Source organism: Nerophis ophidion, linkage group LG04 (assembly GCF_033978795.1).
Source record: "Nerophis ophidion isolate RoL-2023_Sa linkage group LG04, RoL_Noph_v1.0, whole genome shotgun sequence".
Classification (NCBI taxonomy): Eukaryota; Metazoa; Chordata; class Actinopteri; order Syngnathiformes; family Syngnathidae; genus Nerophis; species Nerophis ophidion.
Window position 1 is genome coordinate 69,957,390 of NC_084614.1, and position 22,500 is coordinate 69,979,889.

Consider the following 22,500-nt stretch of genomic DNA (forward strand, 5'->3'; position numbering starts at 1 on the left):
GTTATGCTAACTAAATGTTGGTTGATTCATCCATCCATCCATTTCCTACCGCTTATTCCCTATGGGGTCACGGGGGGCGCTGGTGCCTATCTCAGCTAAAATCGGGCGGAAGGCGGTGTACACCCTGGACAAGTCGCCACCTCATCACAGGGCCAACACAGATAGACAGACAACATTCACACTCACATTCACACACTAGGGCCAATTTAGTGTTGCCAATCAACCTATCCCCAGGTGCATGTCTTTGGAAGTGGGAGGAAGCTGGAGTACCCGGAGGGAACCCACGCATTCACAGGGAGAACAAGCAAACGCCACGCAGAAAGATCCCAAGCCCGGGATTGAACCCTAATCCTAAGTAGTCCACTACTTAGGACCTTGGTATTGTGAGGCAGACGCACTAACCCCTCTGCCACCATGAAGCCCACGGCTCAACATGTAAAATATTAATGTTTTTTTTTCCAGGAAATGTACCTTATTTTCAAATGCAAATATTAGCATGTACGTGAGTTTGTAGTGCAATCGAGTTTAATAACAATGCCACAATGTGGGGTTTGCAAAATAGCGCGGGGAAAACAGTAAGGACGCATGCTTTTTTTTTTTTTTAACAATTGCAGCAATTCAGAAGTAGAATAAACACCAGAGGTGGGTAAAGTAGCCAGAATTTGTACTCAAGTAAGAGTACTGTTACTTTAGAGATTTATTACTCAAGTAAAAGTAAGAAGTAGTCACCCAAATATTTACTTGAGTAAAAGTAAAAAGTATGTTGTGAAAAAACTACTCAAGTACTGAGTAACTGATGAGTAACCTGTTTGTTTAATGATGACGGCAACTAATAATGCCGTCATCATTAAACAATGAGCAATTTCAGAGCCAGGAATATCTCTTAAGCAACTAAAACAATATTATATATTAAATAAAAATACATTAAAATAAAAAAAAAAATAAGGCAAATTGAGCCACAATAACTTAACAGCACCATAGGCTCAGTAGGCATTGATTGATTTATTGATTGATTGATTGAAACTTGTATTAGTAGATTGCAGTACAGTACATATTCCGTACAATTGACCACTAAATGGTAACACCTCAATAAGTTTTTCAACGTTAATCATTTACTTAATAAATGACCAAGTCGAGGTGATCTACATATATACATATATACATACACACGTATCATATATACATACACACATATCATATCATATATATATATATATATATATATATATATATACATACACACATATCATATATATACATACCTTTATATATACAGTATATAATGTATATTTATTTATTTTGGCGTTTTTGTTCACATGTTAAAGGTGTTTTAATGAATATTCATGCATGTTTAACATATAGATTCCTATCTTTAATGAAGACAAAAATATAAGTTGGTGTATTACCTGATTCTGATGACTTGCATTGATTGGAGTCAAACAGTAGTGCTGATAAAGTCCCGGTTTTCAAATGGAGAAAAAAAGTTCCTCCTTCCTGTCTAATACATCATGAAAGTCGTTGGTTTTTGGCATCGTATTTGTCCAGCTTCCATATTCGTTTTTATACACTTTACAAGAAATACATTGGCGGCAAACTTCGTAGCTTGCTAGCTTGTATGCTCTGGCTTTCGGAGACTCTTATTTTGTTAGCGCAGGCGCGATGGAGCGGCGCTTTTATTGTGAAGACAGGAACTGTGCGATCAGTCTTTAGGCTTTTGACGGGAAGTACGGTTGAAATAAAAAGTGTCTTTTTTCCTTTACACTTTTGATTATTTGGTTGATTGATTGAAACTTTTATTAGTAGATTGTACAGTACAGTACATGTTCCGTACATTTGACCACTAAATGGTAACACCCCTATACATTTTTCAACATGGCGGGTTCTACGTGTAACAGTCACGTGACCACCTGGCTCTGTTTGATTGGTCCAACGTCACAAGTGACTGCATGTGATTGGTGAAACGCAAGCATGCGTAGTTCCTACTTTGAATGCGTGTCTGACAAAATCAAAACAAACAAAGCGTGCTAATGCGGATCGACAGATCGATTAAAAAAAGTAGCGAGTAGCGACCAGCGACCCGATTGCAGATAAATGGAGCGGAGTAAAAGTAGCGTTTCTTCTCTATAAATATACTCAAGTAAAAGTAAAAGTATGTTGCATAAAAACTACTCTTAGAAGTACAATTTATCCCAAAAGTTACTCAAGTAGATGTAACGGAGTAAATGTAGCGCGTTACTACCCACCTCTGCATATATGTATGTATACAGTATATATATATACATACATACACACATATATATACAGTATATAATTTATAGTTATTTATTTTGCCGTTTTTGTTGACATGTTAAAGGTGTTTTAATGAATATACATGCATGTTTAACATATAGATTCCTATCTTTCATGAAGACAAGAATATAAGTTGGTGTATTACCTGATTCTGATGACTTGTATTGATTGGAATCAGACAGTATAGTGCCGATAATGTCCACATTTTCAAATTGGAAGAGAAAAAAAGTTCCTCTTTTCTGTCTAATACCACATGAAAGTCGTTTTTTTTTTTGGCATTTTATTTGTCCAGCTTCCATATTCGTTTTTATACACTTTACGAGAAATACATTGGCGGCAAACTTCGTAGCTTGCTCGCTTGTTTGCGCTGGCTTTCGGAGACTCTTATTTTGTTAGCGCAGGCGCGATGGAGCGGCGCTTTTATTGTGAAGACAGGAACTGTGCGATCAGTCTTTAGGCTTTTGACGGGAAGTACGGTTGAAATAAAAACTGTCTTTTTTCCTTTACACTTTTGTTTGATTGATTGAAACTTTTATTAATAGATTGCACATTACAGTACATATCCTGCACAATTGACCACTAAATGGTAACACCCCAATATGTTTTTAAACTTTTTTAGGTTGGATTTGACGTGTGACGGTCACGTGACCACCTGGTTTTGTTTGATTGGTCCAACGTCACCAGTGACTGCATTTGATTGGTGAAACGCAGGCATACGTGGTTCCTACTTTGAATGCGTGTCTGACAAAATCAAAACAAACAAAGCGTGCATTAACAGATCGATGAAAAAAAAAAAAGTAGCGAGTAACGAGCTGATTGTAGATAAATGGAGCGGAGTAAAAGTAGCGTTTCTTCTCTATAAATATACTCAAGTAAAAGTAAAAGTATGTTGCATAAAAACTACTCTTAGAAGTACAATTTATCCCAAAAGTTACTCAAGTAGATGTAACGGAGTAAATGTAGCGCGTTACTACCCACCTCTGATGTATTGTACCATATGTCCCGGCAAGAAATCTGCGTTCCAAGGACTCCGGCTTATTAGGGATTCCCAAAGCCCAAAAAAAGTCTGCGGGCTATAGAGCGTTTTCTTTTCGGGCTCCAGTACTCTGGAATGTCCTCCCGGTAACAGTTCGAGATGCTACCTCAGTAGAAGCATTTAAGTCTCACCTTAAAACTCATTTATATACTCTAGCCTTTAAATAGACTCCCTTTTTAGACCAGTTGATCTGCCGTTTCTTTTATTTTTTCTCCTATGTCCCACTCTCCCTTGTGGAGGGGATCCGGTCCAATCCGGTGGCCATGGATGACGTACTGGCCGTCCAGAGTCGGGACCCAGGATGGACCGCTTGCCTGTGTATCAGCTTGGGACATCCCTGCGCTGCTGATCCGCCTCCGCTTGGGATGGTTTCCTGCTGGCTCCGCTGTGAACGGGACTCTCGCTGCTGTGTTGAATCCGTTTTGGACTGGACTCTCGCGGCTGTGCTGGATCCATTATGGATTGAACTTTCACAGTATCATGTTAGACCCGCTCGACATCCATTGATTTTGTCCTCTCCAAGGTTCTCATAGTCATCATTGTCACCGACGTCCCACTGGGTGTGAGTTTTCCTTTCCTTGCCCTTATGTGGGCCTACTGAGAATGTCGCAGTGGTTTGTGTTGTGGTTTGTGCAGCCCTTTGAGACACTAGTGATTTAGGGCTATATACGTAAACATTGATTGATTAATTGATTGATAAAGAAAACCTTGTACCCCAAAAATGGTTCATAGTTTGGAAAACCCCAAAATTGAGTTAAAATAATAGCCTTACAACCCAAAAAAGGGATTGCTCTTCATAAAAATAAATCCAAAATTTAACCCAACACTCGCAACTCATAAATTGGGTTATCAAAACAACCCAGCATTTTTAGCGTGTACAACCAAGTTTGAGTCCCATCAAAAACTCACAATTTTGTAATCCTTTCTGCATCGATAACCTCGCCACAGCTTTTGGAGGACGGTCACGGCGCTCCTCAGTCGGCGGAAGTGGGTCCTGGAACAGGAACATTGAAGGGAAAGGGAAGATGTGAACCCTGGTGTAAATGGAACAGTGAAAGGCTAATAGAAAATATTCCAGACCTCTCCCTGAGTCCGCGCACGGCCTTCTGGATGAGGATGACCTTGTCGGTGATGGCCTTGTCCCGCTCGATCTCGAGCTGCATGTCGTGGTGATCCTGACGGGAACAGGAATGGCAATTAAAGACGCGATACCACCATCAAACATGGTTGCTAGTCGAATGCGAAATGAGTGACAACCTTGAGGAAAATCTTGGTCTTTCCGATCTGCCAGTCTCCATGGCGTCCCAGTCGGGCCAGGACTATCTGCTGACATGTGCCTCGCAGGTCCCCCTGGGTGGGAAACAACAAAGTACTGCACTGTACACCAAAAACTCCCTCAAACGAGGACAAGTCTACCTGTTTGTGCGCTGGTTTGACGCCAGGCATGAGGACGCGGTAGCGATCCACAAACTCGCCAAACGAGTACCGGATGGGATAGCCGGCCCGTCTGATTCGGATGGTCTCCATCATGCCGGAGTAGCGCAGCTGGCGGATGCACAGCTCTCTGTCGAACAACTGGACGCACAGTCCAGGGAAAATGTCAATTAATTAAAAATACTTTTAATGTAGTTCTTTTGGTGCTATTATTATTTTTAATGCAGGGTCTTAAACTACATATTTTATACATTACACTATTAGCAGAGGTGGGTAGAGTAGCCAGAAATTGTACTCAAGTAAGAGTACAGTTACTTTAGAGATTTATTACTCAAGTAAAAGTAAGGAGTAGTCATCCAAATATTTACTTGAGTAAAAGTAAAAAGTATGTTGTGAAAAAACTACTCAAGTACTGAGTTACTGATGAGTAACCTGTTTGTTTAATGATTACGGCAACAAATAATGCACAAAAACATAAAAATAGCAATGAGCAAATTCATAACCAGGAATATCTCTTAAGCAACTAAAACAATAATATATTTAAAAAAATAATACATTAAAATAAAAAATTAAGGCAAATTGAGCCACAATAACTTAACAACGCCATAGGCTCAGTAGGCATTCATCGATTGATTAATTGATTGATTGATTGAAACTTGTATTAGTAGATTGCACAGTACAGTACATATTCTGTACAATTGACCACTAAATGGTAACACCCCAATAAGTTTTTCAACGTTAATCAATTACTTAATAAATGACCAAGTCGAGGTGATCTACCTCATATATACATACACACACACACACACATATATGTATGTATACAGTATATATATATACATACATACACACATATATATATACATATATATACAGTATATAATTTATAGTTATTTATTTTGCCGTTTTTGTTCACATGTTAAAGGTGTTTTAATGAATATACATGCATGTTTAACATATAGATTCCTATCTTTCATGAAGACAAGAATATAAGTTGGTGTATTACCTGATTCTGATGACTTGTATTGATTGGAATCAGACAGTATAGTGCTGATAATGTCCACATTTTCAAATTGGAAGAGAAAAAAAGTTCCTCTTTTCTGTCTAATACCACATGAAAGTCGTTTTTTGGGGGGGCATTTTATTTGTCCAGCTTCCATATTCGTTTTTATACACTTTACAAGAAATACATTGGCGGCAAACTCCGTAGCTTGCTCGCTTGTTTGCGCTGGCTTTCGGAGACTCTTATTTTGTTAGCGCAGGCGCGATGGAGCGGCGCTTTTATTGTGAAGACAGGAACTGTGCGATCAGTCTTTAGGCTTTTGACGGGAAGTACGGTTGAAATAAAAACTGTCTTTTTTCCTTTACACTTTTGTTTGATTGATTGAAACTTTTATTAATAGATTGCACATTACAGTACATATCCTGCACAATTGACCACTAAATGGTAACACCCCAATATGTTTTTAAACTTTTTTAGGTTGGATTTGACGTGTGACGGTCACGTGACCACCTGGTTTGTTTGATTGGTCTAACGTCACCAGTGACTGCATTTGATTGGTGAAACGCAGGCATGCGTGGTTCCTACTTTGAATGCGTGTCTGACAAAATCAAAACAAACAAAGCGTGCATTAACAGATCGATGAAAAAAAAAAAAGTAGCGAGTAACGAGCTGATTGTAGATAAATGGAGCGGAGTAAAAGTAGCGTTTCTTCTCTATAAATATACTCAAGTAAAAGTAAAAGTATGTTGCATAAAAACTACTCTTAGAAGTACAATTTATCCCAAAAGTTACTCAAGTAGATGTAACGGAGTAAATGTAGCGCGTTACTACCCACCTCTGACTATTAGGCTGACACAACTGAAGCCTTTTATGCAAAATAAATGTTGTTGTTTTTTTTTAGAGGGATTGCAACATTTCATAAAGATTATCCAAACCCCACCCAAGAAGTATTTTTCGGGAAAAAAAGAAAAAACTGCATTCATTGTGTGGTAACATCACAGCATATCATTAGCAATGCCCAGATACCACTTATTAGCATCATTGTTTACCATATAGATCCAATGGGTAGTTATTTTCTTTTTTTCCAAAAAGTATTTTTTTTTCAAGTTTCTCCGCATATTAAAAAAAACTATTATTTTACCCTTCCCCCCCAAAAATATTCAATAAAAATAAGATTTTTTTTTTTTAAATAAAAGTTTTTATTGAAAACTAACCAATAATTATTAGCAATGCCCAGATACCACTTATTAGCATCATTGTTTACCATATAGATCCAATGGGTAGTTATTTTCTTTTTTTCCAAAAAGTATTTTTTTTTCAAGTTTCTCCGCATATTTAAAAAAACTATTATTTTACCCTTCCCCCCCAAAAATATTCAATGAAAATAAGATTTTTTTTTTTTTTAAATAAAAGTTTTTATTGAAAACTAACCAATAATTAATTCACTAACTAACCAACAAATTTAGAAAGACATTCACTATGAATTATGGTAGATTTAAAAACTAATAATAATAATAGTAATAATTTTAAAAAGCGTCAAAAATAAACTGTTATCATAAACTTGATTTTATATACATTTAAAACTTATAAACCAGAATATAAAGATATATTTTGTTTTTTGTATTTTTTTTCCGATAAAACCAAAGTTACTCACAACTTCAGGAATAAATGATGCTACAAAAAAAAATTCCATTAATAAGATTTAATTTCTTTGAAAATCAGAATTTAAAAAAAATGTGAGGACACTTTCGGGGGAAATAGTAAATAATAATAATAATAACTACATTTACAATTACCGTAATAACTACTTCAAACAGAAGCAAGTTCACACCATCAAAATGAACGTTGTTCAACCGTTGTTTTTCAGATAAAAACAAAATTGCTGAAACATTGGATCCAAAAAAGACCTCATTGCTGCTTATGTTGATTATATATATATATATATATATATATATATATATATATATATATATATATATATATATATATATATATATATATATATATATATATATATATATACACACATACAGTACAGGCCAAAAGTTTGGACACACCTTCTCATTCAATGAGTTTTCTTCATTTTCATGACTATTTACATTGTAGATTGTCACTGAAGGCAACAGAACTATAAAGGAACACATGTGGAGTTATGTACTTAACAAAACAAGGTGAAATAACTGAAAACATGTTTTATATTCTAGTTTCTTCAAAATAGCCACCCTTTGCTCTGATTACTGTTTTGCACACTCTTGGCATTCTCTCGTTGACCTTCAAGCTGAAAAGGTTTTGACTTCACAGGTGTCATAGTTTTGATGCCTTCAGTGACAATCTACAATGTAGATAGTCATGAAAATAAAGAAAACCCATTGAAATGATAAAGTTTGTCCAAACTTTTGGCCTGTACTGTAGATAAACAGTATGTCACATTTGAAAGCAGTGTTATGCCCTCTAGTGGCTGGAAAGAAGTAATGCAAAAATATGTGCCCATCATAATACTACATAATTGTGCACTCACCATCGGCTTTTTGAGCTCGTTGGGTTTAATGCAGCGGACAAAGAAAGGCTGACACACACTCAGCGTCCTCATCAGCATCTCGAGGGAGCGTTTGAACTGGCTGCTCAGAGTCGGAGAGCGCTTCCTGGTCTCGACACCCTGTGAACGCACACATCTGGTGGTGAAATTTGCAGTTCATGCACGGTTGATGTGGACGAGGTCTCCTTTGCATGCTTCAGGGCGGGAACACAAATCTACCATTGGAACACACTACAACTCACAAGACCGAGAAAAAGTACAAAATCTCTGACAGACAACAGCGACAACTCAAATGTCCAGTTGTCGGTGAAGTGGTCATGGTCTGTCAGAGATTTTGAAGAGGATTATCATGCAAAATGTCCACCTGTGAAATAAAGAGAAGAGCCGGAAGAAGGGGGAGCTACTGTCAAGGAGCAAACACGCCGCTAGAGACCTGACATTACCTTCGGCACGGGCGTGCTGGGCTGCTGATAGCCGCACAGAAACTGATGGCAAAGGAAAAGAGCCGAGAGACAGCAGATGAGGGGAGCAGGGTGGCGACATTAGTTGTAAACAACATTTTTAAAAAAGCAGAACGGAAGCAATAAGTCCCGAAGCGAAAAAAAAAAAAAGTCCAGGGACTTAAGAGTTTTAGTTTTAAAATGAGTTTTTAGGTCTTACCATGGCCACATCTGCTTGGAAGATCTGCTTGATGAACTTGTTCTTGGACGAGTGCACCAGCTGGATGATGTCTGTGTGGAGACTGTCACGATTCTTCTCCAGGAATCCTTCACGGGCACACACACACACAAAAAAAGTACACACTACTTTTGAGGACCAGTCATAGACAATTTAGAGTGAAAAGCAAATTTTATTTTCACCCGCGTAAAAATCATTCAGGGTTTCCCACACATTAATTTATTTGAATAATTGTTTTTTTTCGGCTTTTGACTCGCTCGACCGCTCATAAAAGAAATGGAAGCTTGTAGAATGGAGCTTGTAGTTACATATTATATAAAAATGTAAATATTATTTAAATATGTATATAAATATGTACATAAAGTGTTGTAATTATATTCCAACTCCGCGTTCTTCTTGGTCATCGCCGCCGCCGCCGCCGCCGCTGCCCCCCGCCCGAACACACCACCACAAATAGATGCCTGACCTGTGGTAAACACTGTCATTCTAACTTGGATTGTTTCCCTGGCTTCGAGACTCTCCCGAAGGACAGCGCAGCGAAGACACAACAAACTCCCTTCTTGTCTTTCATGGACACACACCTGTTGTTGTTGATTTTGGACTAGCGACTGCGATACATCAAGGCCCCGGAACAGAGACACACTACGGGCTTACACACACACACACACACACACACACATCCACAAAAATATATGCCACACATACACACCCCATCCCTTCCCCCAACGCAAATCCCATAGGGGTGATGAATGGAAGGTCAGCGCCTGAGAGCTGTGACCTAGCACCATGACCTTGAACTACCTTCCCTCTGTTGCTAGATATCTCGAGATGTGTGTTGTAATATGTATATGTGCTTTGCTATGGAGGTTTTTTCCCACTCCAGACTGGGCCCCCTTAGGAGTCCAGTCTGGATTGTATTTTTTTTACTCATCCTTCCCCAGCGTTTTTTTCCCATCTTTTACGGGGCGCCTTATGGCGACCCATCAGCGTTCTTGTTCTGTAACCCTGTACACTATTTGTTTGTCTAATCTTGAACAGGTTTGTGCTGAAAACAAAGTTTTGTTGTACTTGTGCAATGACAATAAAGACCGGTTTAGCTCGGTTGGTAGAGTGGCCGTGCCAGCAACTTGAGGGTTGCAGGTTCGATTCCCGCTTCCGCCATCCTAGTCACTGCCGTTGTGTCCTTGGGCAAGACACTTTACCCACCTGCTTCCAGTACCACCCACACTGGTTTGAATGTAACTTAGATATTGGGTTTCACTATGTAAAAGCGCTTTGAGTCACTAGAGAAAAAGCGCTTTATAAATATAATTCACTTCACTTCACTTCACTTCACTTCACTATCCTATCCACTATGTGTTCTTTGTTAGGGGAGAAAAAGAGATACTAGGGATGGATCAAACGATACTGAAGCATCGATGCATTATGAAACACAAGGAATGATACTGGGTCCTTCCATACCTCCTCCGTGTGTGTGTCGCTTTAAGAAGAAAAAAAAAACGCATGGCGCCAAACTGAAGTCAGAGGTGTTTTGAAAACCTCTCTAGTCCGTCACTCAAAGACGTCGGTGCGCAACATAAACAAGAACAGTTCCTAATGTTGCAGTATGGAGAATCAGCCCGAATGAGACTGTTATGGAACGGATTAAGCTTGGAAATGTAAAAACTACTGTGTGAATTGTATTTGCAAGTCAAATGTAAGGACTTTTTCAATCCAGCAGATGGCACCGTAGTGAAATACCAACTGAGTATCCGAGTGTCAATACAGCCAGTAAGTGTGACACACACTCTACCAGTCACTAGATCAGTGGTTCTCAAATGGGGGTACGCGTACCCCTGGGGGTACTTGAAGGTAAGCCAAGGGGTACGTGAGATTTTTTAAAAATATCCTGAAAATAGCAACAATTCAAAAATTCTTTATACACACATTTATTGAATAATACCTTGACAAAATATGAATGTAATAAACTGTGAAAAGAAATGCAACAATGCAATATTCAGTGTTGACAGCTAGATTTTTTTTGGACATGCTCCATAAATATTGGTGTTAAAGATTTCTTTGTTTGCAAAGAAATGTTTAGAATTTAGTTCATGAATCCAGATGGATCTCTATTACAATCCCCAAAGCGGGCGCTTTAAGTTGATAATTACTTTTATGTGTAGAAATCTTTATTTATAATTGAATCACTTGTTTATTTTTCAACAAGTTTTTAGTTATTTTTATAACTTTTTTTCCAAATAGTTCAAGAAAGACAACTACAAATTAGCAATATGTTGCACTGTTATACAATTTAATAAATCAGAAAGTGATGACATAGTGCTGTATTTTACTTATTTATCTCTTTTTTTCAACCAAAAATGCTTTGCTCTGATTAGGGGGTAGTTGAATTAAAAATATGTTCACAGGGGGTACATCACTGAAAAAAGGTTGAGAACCACTGCTCTAGATAATACTAAAACATTTTGGACAATTTTATTTCATGCTTTTATTTTGATGATTCTGTTTTTACAGCACTATCAAATAATTATTTGAAAATTAAATTAATCACACTTTTAAATTTAGGATAATCGTGATTAATCTGATTAATGCTTGCCTAATTTAGGTTAACTTAAAAAAAGACCCCGATGTTATGAAACAAATATAATTTTATTGACGGATTATGATCGAAGAATGAAAAAAATAATGTTTTACTTGAATGCACGTCATTCAGTTGAGTTTATAGCAAAATGGATACATGGATGATACAGCAGAGGATTGGGAAAATGTCATGTGGTCAGATGAAACCAAAATAGAACTTTTTGGTATAAACTCAACTAGTCGTGTTTGGAGGAAGAAGAATACTGAGTTGCATCCCAAGAACACCATACCTACTGTGAAGCATGGGGGTGGAAACATCATGCTTTGGGGCTGTTTTTCTGCTAAGGGGACAGGACGATTGATCCGTGTTAAGGAAAGAATGAATGGGGCCATGTATCGTGAGATTTTGAACCAAAACCTCCTTCCATCAGTGAGAGCTTTGAATGGTTGACCAAATACCCTTTTTCCACCATAATTTACAAATAAATTCTTTAAAATTCCGACAATGTGAATTCCTGGATTTTTTTTTCACATTCTGTCTCTCACAGTTAAAGTGTACCTATGATGAAAATTACAGACCTCTGTCATCATTTTAAGTGGGAGAACTTGCACAATCGGTGGCTGACTAAATACTTTTTTGCCCACTGTATATGATAATTTTAATAATTACTTTTAGATTATTCACATCAGTTAGCCTGTTTTTTTGACAGCTCTTTTTTAAATTTTATATTTAATATTTACTTCTATTTTTATACTTTTCGTACATGCACAATGTAAATAGTTAAAAATTATTTGGTGTAAAATCCAGCTTGATACTGCCGGGCTTTTGTTTTAAATTTTATTTTGCACCAAACAGGAAGAAAAAGTGCACATGTCAGCGATGATCAGGTTTGCAAGGGGGTGGAAAAACATCTCTAATGTTTGTTTCCTTTCTATGGGGAGTTACATTTGGGAATTTTGGGAATTTTACGAAGTGATTTATTTAATAAAAAATGGAGATTACATATCAAAAACTAAACGTGTTATACGACGCAGCAACATAAAATTCCCATCTTAACTTAAAATTTCTAAATATTTTCTCTTGAAATTTTTTACCTCATAACTGAAAAAAAATGTATTTACATACAAACATATACACAAAATTATGTTTCTTAAATAAACTGTAAACGAATGTAAGTGTAAATGAAAATACAGCTTCACCACTTTAGTCGTCATTTTTGCGCTTAAAAACTTCTTTATGACTTCTACTGTTTGTTTGAGATAGTCATTACTGCCACAAGTGGTGGAAAAGTGCATTACAACTGAGCGTCGCTGCGGCCCGTATGTACCACAGCTGAGAACATTTTTTTTGGCGGCCCCCTTTATTGGGCCACGGCCCTATGGTTAAGAAACGCTGCACTAAAGAATGTCGACAACCAACTAGAAATCCACTCTGGCTTTGTTTACACACAAACAGCACACCTTTCACAATGCCTTCACTGATTTCCGATCAACATTCGCAATGAAAATGACTAAAAACATAGTTGTTAGTTCCAGCTGCAGCAACACTCCCCAATTGTGTCCGTTATTATTTGCCATTGTTCGCTTGCCCACATTTGAGGTCCTCTCCAAGGTTCTCATCGTCATCATTGTCACTGGCGTCCCACTGGGTGTGAGTTTTCCTTGCCCTTATGTGGGTTCTTCCGAGGATGTCGTAGTCGTAGTGGTCTGTACAGTCCTTTGAGACATTTGTGATATAGGGCTATATAAATAAACATTGATTGATTGATTTGTAGGTAACTACGCCCGCCGTTTTTGTCTACGATAACGGGAGAGGGGCTCGACGATGGCACAAAGTTTGTGATGACAATTGTATTCTGTATTATCAGTAAAGTGCAGCTGAGAAACCCATGGTGTCGGTCGTGTTCCATAAAACACACACAAACCGCGGTGAGGGAAGTCTTGTTTGTTTTTCTGTCCTGTGATCCATGTGTTTTATTTTGAAAAGCTACCCTCTTGTTTCAGATCACGGGGTCCTTCCACTTGTGTCACCAGTCTGACGTCATCATTGATTCCTGATCGTTTCCACCGGTTCCCCATCACTCCCACGTCCTATTTAAGCTCACTTCTCCATTTGTCCTTTGCCAGGTCGTCTCGTCTATCGTGCCTTCTAGCGTCCATGTTCATGTCCAAGTCCATGTCCTTGATTCCCTCCTTGCCTTGCTCCTGTTTTTTCTGCTTCTCCTTAATTTTTGATCATAGCAGTTTTTTTTCTTGCTGAAATTTTGAGTTTACTTTTTCCTCCTTCGAGCGGCCTTAGTTTTCCTTCGTCGACCTAATTGGTGAGTTTTTTTGTTATTCCAAATTTCGTTTTATGTCCTCATTGATTGAGTGATTTAGAATTGATTTTAAAACATTGCTGTTTGTTTTTAAATCTTTACATGGACTGGCACCTCAATATATCTCGGACCTCATCCAAATTTACATTCCTGCGCGCGCTCTGAGGTCCGAGAGCCAGCTCCAGCTCGTGGTGCCCAAGACCAGACTTAAGACCAGGGGAGACAGGGCCTTCTCTGTGGTCGGCCCTAAGCTCTGGAACACTCTGCCCCTCCATGTTCAAACTGCTTCCACAGTGGAGTGTTTTAAGTCTCGTCTTAAGACCCACTTTTATTCTTTGGCTTTTAACACTACGTGAGTTGTGTGGTCCTCTGTCCTCGGTTGCCCTCTGTGTTTTTTATACACTTTGATTTCTATTTTACTGTTTTAATTGATTTTACCCTTTAAAATAGTTTTTAATCATATTTGTTTATATATTGTTTTTATTGGTTTTATTTTTTTTTATTTTTTGTTTTATTCAGTCATTGGTGGAGCATAATATTGGTTTTTTTTTGTTTGTTTAGTTTTTTTTAATATTGTTTTTAACATGGCTGTGCAGCACTTTGGAAACGTTCTTGTTGTTTAAATGTGCTATATAAATAAAGTGGATTGGATTGGATTGATTTTTTGTATATTCATAGATATTGTATTTGTATATATTATTAGTTTATTTTTCCTCCCGTTGGAGCGCTTTTTGTTAATTCTTCTTGATGTTATTTTGTTAAAGTAGTATTCCTCCTTATTTTTTGGAGTGATTTTTGAGTTAAGTGTTTATCCTCGGAATTATTTTCCGTACGTTGTATATATTTTTGTGAAATACTTTTTTGCCGCAGGTTAAAAAGTTATTTCAAAATAAAAGCTGTTATTTTTGGAAACTTCCTCTCTGCATCTGGGTCCTCTCATTTCCAAGTCGTAACAACGCAGAGGAAAAGACCACCGGTTACACAAATAAATAAATGGGTTGTAGCGCTTTTCTACCTTCAAGGTACTCAAAGCGCTTTTCTACCTTCAAGGTACTCAAAGCGCTTTGACACGACTTCCACATTTACCCATTCACACACATATTCACACACTGATGGAGGGAGCTGCCATGCAAGGCGCCAACCAGCACCCATCAGGAGCAAGGGTGAAGTGTCTTGCTCAGGACACAACGGACGTGACGAGGCTGGTACTAGGTGGGGATTGAACCAGGGACGCTCGGGTTGCGCACGGCCACTCTTCCACTGCGCCACGCCGTCCCAACACAAGGATTCGGCAGATAAGTACCAAGACGGACCAAGGGGGTCGGCGTGGCAACTGCACAGGAGCACAGTGCAGGCTGCTGCAGGTTGAGGCTGGACTCACCTCTGGTCTCGTAGTGCACCACACCGGCGAAATGTTGGATACCGAACTGGCTCTCGTAGCTGTTCTTCGGGGGAATGTAGTTGGAGTTGAGTTTGTGTTGCGAGTTGAGCTTGTACAACATCGTGGAGTCAGTTCCCTAGCGGAGGACAAAGAACGGTCAACGGATCACAGAAGACTAGGTTTTTTTTCCCCCGATCTCTGTACCTTGGGGAACTTGCTCTCCTCGTCGATGAGGGAGATGATGTTCATGGGCTTGTTGGCGATCATGTCCAGCGCGTCCTGGTTGTCGGTGAACTCGATGTGCTGCCAGCTGATGTCCTCCAGGTTGTACTCCTCCTGCTCCAGCTTGAAGACGTGCCGCACGAAGAACTGCTGCAGGTTCTCGTTGGCGAAGTTGATGCACAGCTGCTCAAAACTGCCGTCGGACACAAAAATAGTATAAACAGCAACCGGCAAAGACGTACCGACGCTTTCTGTTCGCCGACCTGTTGACGATGAAGTTCTCAAATCCGAAGATGTCCAGCAAGCCGATGGACCGTCGCGTGACGTTGTTGTAATCGCAGGGCGGCGGCCTGAAGATGGCGGCGTTGATCTTGTCCACGATCCAAACAAATAACCTGCCGTAAATACCCTGCAGGGGGGGAAACGCAACTACACCTCAGCTATTTTGGCTCGAGATCCCAAAGTGTGCGTTTTGGCGTTTTCCAAACCTTCACGAAAGCATCCCTGACATCCAGGCCCTGCTCAACGCTGAGCGGCGTGGCCACGCTTTCGCCGCGCGTGATCAGCGTTCGAGTGGTCAAACACACCATCACGTCCTTCGGTTCCACCTGCAAATCATCAAAAATATGTCATGGTTCCCGATATTTTGACCTCATCGCTAATAGAACGCACCTCCATGAGCGATGCGGCAGTGACCAGGTCAGGTGACCTCACCACCACGCAGGCGTCCAGGTTGTCGTACGTACGAGCTGATGGGAAGGAGAGAAAGAGAACATAATTACACCGACATTACTATAATTAAGATCAGGGGTCCCCAAACTACGCCAGCGTCCAAAATCCGGCCCGCGGGATATCCCAAGTTAAAATATTTTTATTTTAGTTTAGTTTATTTATTGTTTTAAATCTGTGCTCTCTAATTCATTTCCTGCCGCTTGTAACTCTCGGTGTCTCCTAGCCGCTCAGGCAAATCATATTGTTTAAAAATGCATTTTCCCATGGATAATGTGACATCATTTCGCTCAGAATATATATACTGTATATAGTCAAGGTTACTGTGGTTTATCCGTTATGCAGTGCTCAATCCCGGAATATACGTTAGGGAAGGAAAAAACACAGAGGCTATTTCATCCCTACAAGCCTGTTTTGCAGGTTTCCCTGCTTTTCAGGGGATTTTATTATACATTTTATTATAACATCCCCTGTTTCGCAGGTTTCCCTGCTCTTCAGAGGATTTTATTGTATATGCATCTATTTTCTACCGCTTATCCCTTTCGGGGAGAGCAGGGGAACCTGCGAAACAGGCTTGTAGGGATTAAATAGCCTCTGTGTTATTTCCTGACCTAACACGTGTGTGTGTGTGTGTGTGTGTATATATATATATATATATATATATATACATATATATATATATATATATATATATATATATATACAGTGGGGCAAAAAAGTATTTAGTCAGCCACCGATTGTGCAAGTTCTCCCACTTAAAATGATGACAGAGGTCTGTAATTTCCATCACAGGTACACTTCAACTGTGAGAGACAGAATGTGAAAAAAAAATCCAGGAATTCACATTGTAGGAATTTTAAAGAATTTATTTGTAAATTATGGTGGAAAATAAGTATTTGGTCAAACATTCAAAGCTCTCACTGATGGAAGGAGGTTTTGACTCAAAATCTCACGATACATGGCCCCATTCATTCTTTCCTTCACACGGATCAATCGTCCTGTCCCCTTAGCAGAAAAACAGCCCTAAAGCATGATGTTTCCACCCCCATGCTTCACAGTAGGTATGGTGTTCTTGGGATGCAACTCAGTATTCTTCTTCCTCCAAACACGACGAGTTGAGTTTAAACCAAAAAGTTCTATTCTGGTTTCATCTGACCACATGACATTCTCCCAATCCTCTGCTGTATCATCCATGTATCCATTTTGGTATAAACTCAACTCGTTGTGTTTGGAGGAAGAAGAATTAGTAGGTGGCAGCCGGTAGCTAATTGCTTTGTAGGTGTCGGAAACAGCAGGAGGCGGCGTGCAGGTAAAAAGGTATCTAATGCTTAAACCAAAAATAAACAAAAGGTGAGTGCCCCTAAAAAAAGGCATTAAAGCTTAGGGATGGCTATGCAGAATGAAACTAAAACTGAACTGGCTGCAAAGTAAACAAAAACAGAATGCTGGACGACAGCAAAGACTTACTGTGGCGCAAAGACGGCGTCCACAAAGTACATCCGAACATGACATGACACTCAACAATGTCCCCACAAAGAAAGATTAAAACAACGGAAATATTCTTGATTGCTAAAACAAAGTACATGCGGGAAATATCTCTCAAAGGAAGACATGAAACTGCTACAGGAAAATACCAAAAAAAGAGAAAAAGTCACCAAAATAGGAGCGCAAGACAAGAACTAAAACACTACACACAGAAAAACAGCAAAAAACTCAAAATAGGTCACGGCGTGATGTGACAGGTTGCGACAGTACACCTACGTTGAGATAAGAGCTACAGTAATGCATGGTTGGTTATGGTTTAAAGTCATATCCAATAATTGCAACAACGACTTTTTACTGTCAACTGAGTTTCGTTTTTTAAAATAATTTCTGCTGGCAGTGTGCCTCCCGATTTTTTCAACGCAAAAATGTGCGCTGCTCACTTGCCGACCCCCACGATTTTTCCGGAAGATTTACGAATTTCGGTGCCTCTCCCAGAAACATCCTGGGAATAACATTCTCCAATTGTCACCAACACAACAATATTGAAACGTCTTCTAAAATATGTCTTCTAAAATGTGTCATCGCGCCGCGCCCACTTTCACGCCATGCTATCTGCGTGCCGGTCGGTCACATGTAGCATACGAGAACAGCTAGCACACGTAACTGACTGCAAGTAATACTTGTTCAACAGCCACATAGGTTACACTGATGGTTGTAATATAAACGACTTTAACACTCCTACTAATATGCGCCACACTGTGAACCCTCACCAAACAAGAATGACAAACACATTTCGGGAGAACATTCGCACCGTAACACAACAGAACAAATACCCAGAATCCCATGCATCCCTAACTATTCCGGGCTACATTATACACCCCCGCCCTGCCCAATCCCGCTCACATCAACCGACGCACGGAGGGGGGGGGGGGGGGGGGGGGGGGGGGGGGGTGGTTTGGTGGTAGTGGGGGTGTTTAATGTAGCCCGGAAGAGTTAGGGATGCATGGGATTCTGGGTATTTGTTCTGTTGTGTTTATGTTGTGTTACGGTGCCGATTTTCTCCCGAAATGTGTTTGTCATTCTTGTTTAGTGTGGGTTCACAGTGTGGCACATATTAGTAAGGGTGTTGAAGTTTTTTAAATGGGCACCCTCAGTGTTACCTGTATGGCTGTTCAACAAGAATGCCTTACAGTCACTTCCATGTGTCCGTAGAAGCCACAAACTACATGTGACTGAGCTGGCAAGCTGTTAGCACAGGTTGTAGAGGGTGTCAATGGGGCTATTTCATCATAGCACACCCTTATTATTGTTATTAGGATGACAATTAGCAGACATTCGCGAGAATAGTTGCCCTGAAATGGGCGAGTCTCCCGGAAAAATTGGGAGGGTTGGCAAGTGTGATGCGGGCCGCACTAGCATAACATTTTCATACTAAGGTGCGGGCCGCGTGTCTGAGACCCCTGGTTTATACATAGCACAGAGCAAAAAAAAAACTGTGTATGCAGTGTTATTTCATTTAAAATTTCAAATGAGTTTTGTGGCTCCCATGGTTTTCTTTATTTTGTGAAACGGGTCAACGTGGCTCTTTGAGTGGTAAAGGTTGCCGACCCCTGATATATATATTCACTGCTACAATCGGCCATAATTGCAATGTGGCTCTCAATAAAAACGAGTTTGACACCCCTGCTCTGGTTGACAGCAACACTTTGCTTGTTTTAAGATCGCCTGTATGTCAGGGACACTCTGCTGTTTTTACAAACCCCGTTTCCATATGAGTTGGTAAATTGTGTTAGATGTAAATATAAACAGAATAAAATGATTTGCAAATAATTTTTAACCCATATTCAGTTGAATATGCTACAAAGACAACATATTTGATGTTCAAACTGATAAACATTATTTTTTTTTGCAAATAATCATTAACTTCAGAATTTTATGCCAGCAACACGTGACAAAGAAGTTGGGAAAGGTGGTAATAAATACTGATAAAGTTGAGGAATGCCCATCAAACACTTATATGGAACATCCCGCAGGTGTGCAGGCTAATTGGGAACAGGTGGGTGCCATGATTGGGTATAAAAGCAGTTTCCATGAAATACTAAGTAATTCACAAACAAGGATGGGGCGAGGGTCACCACTTTGTAAGCAAATTGTTGAACAGTTTTAGAACAACATTTCTCAACGAGCTATTGCAAGGAATTTTGGGATTTTACCATCTACGGTCCGTAAAATCATCAAAAAGTTCAGAGAATCTGGAGAAATCACTGGACGTAAGCGATGATATTACAGACTTTTGATCCCTCAAGCGGTACTGCATCAAAAACCGACATCAGTGTGTAAAGGATATCAATACAAGGGCTCAGGAACACTTCATAAAACCACTGTCAGTAACTACAGTTGGTCGCTACATCTGTAAGTGCAAGTTAAAAGTCTGCTATGCAAAGCCAAACCCATTTATCAACAATAACCTGAAACGCTGCCGGCTTAGCTGGGCCCGAGCTCACCTAAGGTGGACTAATGCAAAGTGGAAAGGTGTCCTGTGGTCTGACGAGTCCACATTTCAAATTATATTTGGAAACAGAGGACGTGGTGTCCTCCGGAACAAAGAGGAAAATAACCATTCGGATTGTTATAGGCGCAAAGTTCAAAAGCCAGCATCTGTGATGGTATGGAGGTGTATTAGTGCCCAAAGCATGGGTAACTTACACATCTGTGAAGGCACCATTAATGCTGAAAGGTCCATACAGGTTTTGGAGCAACATATGTTGTCATCCGAGCAACGTTATCATAGACGTCCCTGCTTATTTCAGCAAGACAATGCCAAGCCACGTGTTACAACAACGTGGCTTCGTAAAAAAAGAGTGCGGGTACTTTCCTGGCCCGCCTGCAGTCCAGACCCGTTTCCCATCGAAAATGTGTGGCGCATTATGAAGCGTAAAATACGACAGCGGAGACCCCGTACTGTTGAACGACTGAAGCTCTACATAAAACTAGAATGGGAAAGAATTCCACTTTCAAAGCTTCAACAATTAGTTCCCTCAGTTCCCAAACGTTTATTAAGTGTTGTTAAAAGAAAAGGTAATGTAACACAGTGGTGAACATGCCCTTTCCCAACTACTTTGGCACGTGTTGCAGCCATAAAATTCTAAGTTAATTATTATTTGCGAAAAAAAAAACAAAGTTTATGAGTTTGAACATTAAATATCTTTTCTTTGTAGTGCATTCAACTGAATATGGGTTGAAAAGGATTTGAAAATCATAGTATTCCGTTTATATTTACATCTAACACAATTTCCACACTCAGATGGAAACAGGGTTTTTAGCAATCCATAGTAAAAATGTTATGCTACGAAGATTGGAACAGATTTAGTGCGGTTGGAAAGTGGGTGTTACAACAAGTGTCTTAGGCGTTGACTTGCCCTCAAATCTCAGGTTGCCCATGTGCAAGATGGCCGACAGCAGCTTGGAGATCTCCCAGGTCTCCGTCTCGGTGAACATGAGGACCTTCATGGCTGACAAGATGCTGGAGTAGTCCGTCAGGTCGTCGCGACCGTCGCACTCAGTGCACTTACCCTAAAAGCAGTGCTTGGTTCAGTGATGTCAGCACGCTTCCATTGCTATTCTCACCCACCATGGTGAGGTAGCAGTAGTCCCTGGCCAGACCTAAGCCCAGCTTGGCCTTCATCTCTGGACTCATGCCCTTCAGCATGCAGTAGAAAATGTGGTAGTTCCTCTCATCTGGTGCCTGGAGAGCAACAAGAGCAGAGATTGCTTAATATTTTTTTTCCCCCCTGGAGAAATTTGAGTTAAAAATGTTCCAATGCCGACCTGGCGACACACTCGGGACTTCTCCAGCAGGTACTGTTCTATCTTGGCCCCCTCGATGGCCCCTCGCTTGCTGAAGTGGATGTCGATGTACTTGCCGAATCGGCTGGAGTTGTCGTTGCGGATGGTTTTGGCGTTGCCGAAGGCTGAGCGGACAGGCGACAAGGACGAAGAATGAGGCACAAACGTTCAGTCTGGAACTTGAGGCACTTCCTGTCCCGAGGCTAATTCGCCTGGGAGTCATTTCAGACCAAACACTTGGCTTTAAAAAACATATCAAACAGATGTGCCAGAGTCTTAAATACAACATAAAAACGTTTAAATGTATCAGGAATTTGTTAACATTAGAGGCAGCTGAAATTTATTTTAATGCAATGATTATGTCTCGTTTTTATTATTGTATAACATGTTGGTCGCAGACAAGGAAAATTACACTGAGGCCATTGGAAACTTGGCACAAAAATTCACTCAAAATCCTTGACCGAAAACCACAACATCACCATCACTGTTTAGTTCTCCAAAAATATACAGTGGGGCAAAACAATATTTAGTCAGCCACCGATTGTGCAAGTTCTCCACCTTAAAATTATGACAGAGGTCTGTAATTTTCATCATAGGTACACTTCAACTGTGAGAGACAGAATGTGAAAAAAATCCAGGAATTCACATTGTAGGAATTTTAAAGAATGTATTTGTAAATTATGGTGGAAAATAAGTATTTGGTCAACCATTCAAAGCTCTCACTGATGGAAGGAGGTTTTGGCTCAAAATCTGACGATACATGGCCCCATTCATTCTTTCCTTAACACAGATCAATCGTCCTGTCCCCTTAGCAGAAAAACAGCCCCAAAGCATGATGTTTCCACCCCCATGCTTCACAGTAGGTGTGGTGTTCTTGGGATGAAACTCAGTATTCTTCTTCCTCCAAACACAACGAGTAGTCTTGTGATGATACCAAAATAGAACTGTTTCATGAGGGGTTCCCTC

The 22,500-nt window shown here is 39.8% G+C and overlaps 1 protein-coding gene across 3 annotated transcripts in view; it reads right to left on the minus strand.

The window, feature by feature from the left end:
• myo7ab (myosin VIIAb) overlaps positions 1-22,500 on the minus strand; it is a 91,648-nt gene that overhangs the window by 40,082 nt on the left and 29,066 nt on the right. For 2 of the 3 annotated variants that reach the window (XM_061898921.1, XM_061898923.1), the window contains exons 8-22: positions 21,517-21,659; positions 21,320-21,433; positions 21,108-21,261; positions 16,147-16,223; positions 15,963-16,082; positions 15,738-15,883; positions 15,457-15,667; positions 15,253-15,388; positions 8,959-9,065; positions 8,742-8,783; positions 8,281-8,418; positions 4,742-4,900; positions 4,583-4,675; positions 4,406-4,500; positions 4,235-4,319 (exon numbers count right to left, since the gene is read on the minus strand). In XM_061898921.1, coding sequence (XP_061754905.1) covers positions 4,235-4,319; positions 4,406-4,500; positions 4,583-4,675; positions 4,742-4,900; positions 8,281-8,418; positions 8,742-8,783; positions 8,959-9,065; positions 15,253-15,388; positions 15,457-15,667; positions 15,738-15,883; positions 15,963-16,082; positions 16,147-16,223; positions 21,108-21,261; positions 21,320-21,433; positions 21,517-21,659 — 1,820 coding nt within the window. The remainder of the gene's footprint in view (positions 1-4,234; positions 4,320-4,405; positions 4,501-4,582; positions 4,676-4,741; positions 4,901-8,280; positions 8,419-8,741; positions 8,784-8,958; positions 9,066-15,252; positions 15,389-15,456; positions 15,668-15,737; positions 15,884-15,962; positions 16,083-16,146; positions 16,224-21,107; positions 21,262-21,319; positions 21,434-21,516; positions 21,660-22,500) is intronic. The other variant, XM_061898922.1, reaches the window with a different exon arrangement.